Source organism: Physeter macrocephalus, chromosome 6, assembly GCF_002837175.3.
Source record: "Physeter macrocephalus isolate SW-GA chromosome 6, ASM283717v5, whole genome shotgun sequence".
Taxonomy (NCBI): domain Eukaryota; kingdom Metazoa; phylum Chordata; class Mammalia; order Artiodactyla; family Physeteridae; genus Physeter; species Physeter macrocephalus.
Window position 1 is genome coordinate 61,914,300 of NC_041219.1, and position 6,631 is coordinate 61,920,930.

Sequence of the window (6,631 nt, forward strand, 5' to 3'; positions counted from 1 at the left end):
CCCTATGCCCCCAGGTCAATAGCAGAGCCCCCACCATGACGCAGCCCAAAGGCTCCGGTGCGGTAATACCAGTCTAAAATGTTCCATTGGTAGATGATCAGACCATTAAACTGTAATTAGGTAGTTATAATTATTGAATATCGAACAGCATTATTATAATAGAAGTTGTGGCTCTCACGTTTTAGATCTCATCCGGGATCAAATCAGTAGCCCATTCAGTCTCTGGGCATTGAGTAATAGCTGCTGGTCTGAGGAAAATTCGATTAAAATTGCTGGGTGAGAAGTTTGATAGAAGCGTGGACACTCCCCTGGTGGAAAATAGAAATTTATATGACATTGTTGCACAGAGACCTGGAAATTACAGCTGTGAAAGGCCTGTTAAAAACCAAAGTCCTACTTTTGGCCTCTAAAACACAAACAAAATAAAATGATAACAGTTACCATAAAATTTTCTTGTTTTGAAACAGGCTGTATCGGAAGGATGAGTATATAAATACCTGAGAGGCAGAATTCTATTTCTGTTTAGGTCTATTTAAATAGACGAATAGGTACTTGGGGGAACTGGGCTAACTAGTTGTTTGCAGGAATTTATGATGAAATCTTGATGGTTTTTACGGCAGCTCTTCCTGATTTTAGCAGCTAGCCCACCCAGGTGGGAAAGCTGAATTATCGCGTTGAATCTGACAGTAACCGCTCCTTTCCCTTTTGTGTTCTCCTTTCTTTTCAGAACTCTCTTCACTCCCAAGCCATCAAAAAGCCAAGATGTTGGTGTTACTGGCGAGTATCTTTGTGGTCCACATCGCCACCGTCATCATGTTATTTGTTTCCACCATTGCCAATGTGAGTCGTGTTCTTCTGTTCATTCATTCCTTTGGAAGTTATTTGCATATTTACATAAAGTGCTACAAAGGACGTTTAAGGCATAATTCCTGCCCTTTGTGAATTTACAGTTTAGTCATGGAAAAAAATTAACACATACTTGCACTTCAAACAACTAAGTAACAAGTGCCTACATGAGTGATCCCGCCAGGCTGGAGAACACAGCCAGGCTTCTCAGTGGAGGTGGAGCTTGGAGGACGGGTAAATGGGTGGGGTTTCTCTCTGCTAAAGACGCAGTGTGAAAGGAGCAAGGGACGCCTTCTAGGTGTGCCGGCCGAGGAGCCCAGCAGGGGGGGACAGGCTTTGTTCAGGGCATAATGAGGACACCTGCGTGGCAGGGCAGAACTTCCCTTCCTTCTGGGGACCTTGATTAGAAGGAGAAACGGGAGTGAGGTCATAAGACACTTTGGTGGCCCGACCGCCAAATTCAAGATCTGGGCAGAGAGTAGCATGTGAGAGTGGAATTTTGCAAGATTAACCGGATTCCCCTGAATTAACTCAAACAAAACAACCTCAAAATATGGAGGTAGCAACAGGCTCTTCTCTCTGAACCTTGGGCTACTCTGACCTCTAGTGGTAGTGGTCCATTGTGCTTTTCTCAGAAAAAAACAAGACAGCTCCTTGGACCTAAAAACCAAGGCCATCCATCACTAGACAGACAAAGATGGTTCCAGAACCTGTTTAGGTCCCTGTTACAGTTGAAGGATAAATGGGTTTAAAGTTCAGAGTTTTGCCAACATCGGTGGGTATAATTATAGGCAAGGCTAATTGAAGCATCACTGTGATAAGCCAGAACGCTCACCCATGTGGCCTCGTCCAGACTCGAATTTAGCCGTTCTGTTCTGTATGCTGCCCTCCAAGTCTCTCAGGATAACAGGTCCTATAAACAGCTTCAAACTGTATTAGTGGATACTGAGTGCTGAATATCTGAATTATCAGCTTCTGATATGGGGCTGGACACAGAGTTGTTTATTAAATCAAGAGCAGGCAGGCGATTTGACATCCTGGCCCTGCTTTTCCAATAACTCTCATTTTAACAGACACTCTGTGTAGACAGGGCTGGGTGTTTGTTTTCCATCCCAGAAGGATAACTGTTTTGCTGGCACTGTGGTGAGCCTCGGGGAACACATTTTGGTCATTCTTCTACTTTCAGCTGCCGCCACAGGAAGGCTGTGGCTAGACTATGTTATTATGGAATTACTTTGCATGTTGTGACGATCAAGGTTTATCTTTCTGTTTAGATGAAAGTGGCTTATTGATCACCCAGCTATTTTCTTCGTTGCCCTTTATGTTTCTTACTTTTTTCCAGTTGAACATTTTTCCTTAACTTTTTTCCCCTCTAGCCAGGCCCTTCCATGAAACAATCTTGGTAGGGTGTATGAATTGTGCCTCCTTAAAACCAATTTCCTCACGCAGGGTTTCCGTTTCTTAGAGCCTTAGAATTTTAAACCGTGATGGTTGAATTACTTCTTTCCTTTTTTTTTTTTTTTTAAAGTGATGAGGGATGTGAGGCCCAGAGAATGAGGTGACTTTTCCTTGGTCACACATTCTTCTCTCTCTTTTTTCTTGGGACCTTTGTGACTTCAGTTTCAGTGAGACCTTATTTCCACCAAGAGATGAAAATAAACCATGTTTATGGCTAAATATGGAGTCTTGGTTAAGATTTGGTCCTGACACAAGGTGATTTGTTGTTTCGTTTTCTTTCGAAGCAGGGGGTTAGTTTTTAAACAACTTTTTATTTCTTTTTAAAATTTATTTCAAAAAATTTTTACTGGAGTATAGTTGATTTCCAAGGTTGTGTTAGTTTCTGCTGCACAGTAAAGTGAATCAGTTATACATACACATATATCCACTCTTTCTTAGATTCTTTTCCCGTATAGGTCATTACAGAGTACTGAGAAGAGTTCCTTTTTGATTTCAGGTCTGGATGGTTTCAGATGCTGGAACAGGATCAACAGGTCTTTGGAAAAACTGTACTTCCTTTGGTGACTGCGGGGAGATCCTGTTATACAGCGGTGAAGGTGCGTACAAAGATACTGTACTCAGTGCTGACAGTTTGTGCGCTCAGGGAAATGGCCAGTCCCCCGGGGACTGGGAAGCCTAACACCCTCACTCCCCCGACCCTGTGTCCACAGATGCCCTCAAGGCAGTGCAGGCCTTTATGATCCTGTCCATCATCTTCTGCGTCATCTCCCTCGTGATCTTCGTGTTCCAGCTGTTCACCATGGAGAAAGGCAACTGCTTCTTCCTCTCGGGGGCCACCATGCTGGTGTGCTGTGAGTATCCGCTTACCCAGAAAAAGCTTTCCCGTAGATCTTACCATGGATGCTCCCGGCAGCTGGAACAGCTGAGCACCTGGGGCAGTGAAGCCGCCTTGTACAATTTATGCTGTTTGGGAGAACCCCTGATAGCTGCTTGGAATAAGAACCCTCGTCGGCTTCATTGTTTATTTAGCCCTGGGCTCCCGGGCAGCTACCAAGTGGCTGGAGTGCACTTGTATACAAGACCCTTGAAGGGGGCAGGGGATGTGGGATTCCTTAGAGAGATGAAACCGCTGCCAGAATGCCTGCAACGATTGCCATTTCCACTCTCCTGTCATTCTTCCCCGATACACGCAGTTTGGTGGAAGGCGTGTTCTTTTGCATACCTCAGGCAGCCTGCCCTTGTGTGCTGGGGTCCAGATTGGGAAAGCTGAGGGGTGGACCCGAGATGCTGTGTTTCAGCCACACAAACCAGTGCAGATGTGAGAACTCGAACACCTCTGATTTGCCAACACAGCCATCAAGCTTGGTTTGGGGCAAATCGACAGAACTACCGTTGGGGGTCAAATTTCAGATTTCATTTTCCCATCGCTCATGAGGGAAACAGGCTCTTCCTAAGGTTATAAAATCTTTTTCTTGGTTTTCATGTTAAGAAACCAAACCAACAGCTAATCGCTGTTTTTCGCCTGCAGGGCTGTGCATCTTGGTGGGGGCCTCTATCTACACTCATCACTACGCCAACCCTGAAATACAGAACATGGACAGTCACCACGGCTACTCCTTCATCCTGACCTGGATCTGCTTCTGCTTCAGCTTCATCATCGGCATTCTCTATCTGGTCCTGAGAAAGAAATAAGGCTGAACACGTTATCGGGGATCTGGGGGGTGGGGTGGGGAGGAGGGAGTCCTTGAATCTGGGAGAGGCGTGGAAGTTGCTAAGCAGGAAAAACCAAGAGAGGGAATTGGGGGGAGGGGCAGGCAGGGGGGAGGGGCTGAAACCCAAACACGACAGAGGGGGTCCTGTACTGTCCAGCCCCTGCCCCGGGAGAAAGCCGTGGGCTGGGATGGATGCTCCCTGGATGCAGGCCAGAGGGCCTCCCTCCAGCCTCCAGCTGTCATCAGTTACATACACTGCCTGGGGTCCCAGCAGCTGCCACATTGCTGGCTCCACTTCCGAGGGTGAATTAAGTCTTCAGACCTACTGCTCCTAGGTAATATAGCGGTACAAGTTCCGGCAAGGGCAGATACTGTTCTTGTGCGGAATACGCCAGGCTTGGAAGCCATCCTGCCCTTCTGACCCAAAGCAAAACAGCACCATCTGAAGGGCCCTTTGGGAGGACTTTGGCCAGTGAGCCATTATCCCTCGTTGGAACAGAGATTTAGCTCTGTGGTATTTGTGACAAAATGGGAGGAAGAGAGATAGTGATTAAGGCTAAGTTGGTGGGTTAGCTAAACTGAGAAAGAGAACTTTTCACGGTGGAAGGCCTGGGGCGTGGTCAGAACCCAGACTAGACCTCACACAGCTGTCCCTCGTGGAGACCTCTTGCTACAGGCTTTGCTTGGCCTCTCCTTTAAAGCCAAGGCAGCTCTCTGGAGTTTCTGTAAAGCCACTAACGACCGATTCAGTGGTGGAAGCACCACACAAATTATGGGAAAAAGGGACAGTCTTTTAGCAGGGTTATGTTAGAGTTATGTTATTAGGAACCTCTCTCCATGCAATCAATGTTTGTTTTAAGTATATAACGTGAGAGAGATGGACAAAGACCCGTGCAACACAATCTGTTACTCTCCCTCTAAATTATGCACTTTTGAGGAAGTCTCATCTGGGCTCCCTAGGCTCAGAGACAGCTCTAACTTTGACATGAGCTGGAGGGGTTGCCTTTCAGAGGTCCTGCCTATCCCGCAACACAGGCGAGGCAAGACAATCCTGGAAGCTTCTTAAAATACACACAAACCAAAACCAAACAACAAATCCTTGGATGAAAGGTGCTATATCATTGTCAAGTATTAAGCATACCAGATTTCAGTCACAATAAGAACAGAGTGTCTGTGCTTCCAGGAAAATAAGAAAATTTCCGTGAGGGGAATAAAAATATAGGTGATGGGCAGATATTTTCTTTAAGGAAAAAAAAAACCCTAAAAACTCTTGTGGTACCCAGTCAGATGGTAATTGAGCTTGTCTGCTGCCACAAGAGTGTTTCTATATAGGACTTAGAAGTATGGTATTAGTATGGTATTCCTGGTTAAGCAGGCATTTCTCTGGCCTGGCGCAGCTATTTTAAGCCATCTCAGATTCTGGCTAAAGGGTATTTTTTTGGTGGAAGACATTTCCTTTACCAATCTGAGAATATCTACCTTAGGAAGAATCTGAGACATCTTGCCTACTTTTCATCTTCTAGCTCCCTCTTCATCCCGTTTCTTATATACATTTCCTTTTGGGGAGTTATTATGCCACAGTTGCTGGTATTTATGTAAAAGGACTATTACTAAGCATATTTCTCTATGTTCATTCTGGTTAGGGGAATGTTGAGAGCTGGCCACCAAATGATCTGGGCTGTGGGGTAAATTGGTTGGCAAGCAAAAACTGTGGGATGATGAACTTTTAAATTATGATTTAATGATCACATGATTTTAGAAGGCTGTCTTGACTGCAGAAGCAGATTTACATATCAGATACAGCCAAAAGAGATACCAGCATTGTGTTAAAAAGTCAAACTGTGACTGGAGTGAACCATGTATTCCCTTGTCTTTTACTTTGTTTCTGTGCCATTTATGTCTCATGTAATTTGCATTACGTTGGTGGGTTGTTCTAGTACTGTATTTGGCTTCTTCTTTAATAGATTGGTATTTCATATACTATAATTGTAAATATTTTGATACAAATGTTTATAACTCTAGGCATATAAAAACAGATTCTGATTCCCTTTACCGTGTGAATGTTTTCTTTCAAAAAATGTAGGAAAAATGTGGATGATAATGACATTTATTCCTAATTAAGTTGTCAATCAGTTCGATTTGGACAAGTTGGCATTTATCAGAGACATTAAGCTACTTTCTGGAACTGAAAGTATAGTTTTATCTTGCTTTAATTAAACCTCTTAAGCAAAAAATGGAACTTCATAAGCTAATACATTAGAGAGAGGTAATTATCTTGAATCAGAATGGGTTATGACATTAACAAATGAGATACTTGTAAATTTTCTTTGAAGTAGCGAACTCCTGTAATGTGTCTTCAATATATAAAACAATTCACAATGGTATGCGTTACATGCATTTGCAGGAGCCCATTCATTGCATTACCCGGGGCGTAATCTGTATGGACTCTATGAGAGAAGGAAAGATTTGAGGCTTTCTGGGTGCAGCAAGGACCAGAATGAAGAGTGGAAAGCAGGGTTGGTGCTGTGCACCCCAGCATCATGTCAACACCAATACGATAAGAGTGGTTTTAATGTGGAGTAGGCCATCTTTCACTCCCCTGTGGTCTTGGATGA

General features: G+C 44.2%; 1 protein-coding gene across 1 annotated transcript; it reads left to right on the forward strand.

Moving 5' to 3' along the window:
• The first annotated feature begins 645 nt into the window (after positions 1-645).
• On the forward strand, positions 646-6,063 carry EMP1 (epithelial membrane protein 1). The gene is made up of 4 exons (XM_028491042.2): positions 646-840; positions 2,801-2,900; positions 3,015-3,155; positions 3,833-6,063. The coding sequence occupies exons 1-4, from the start codon at positions 763-765 to the stop codon at positions 3,994-3,996; spliced, it is 483 nt and encodes a 160-aa protein (XP_028346843.1). The 5' UTR covers positions 646-762; the 3' UTR covers positions 3,997-6,063.
• The last annotated feature ends 568 nt before the right edge of the window (positions 6,064-6,631 follow it).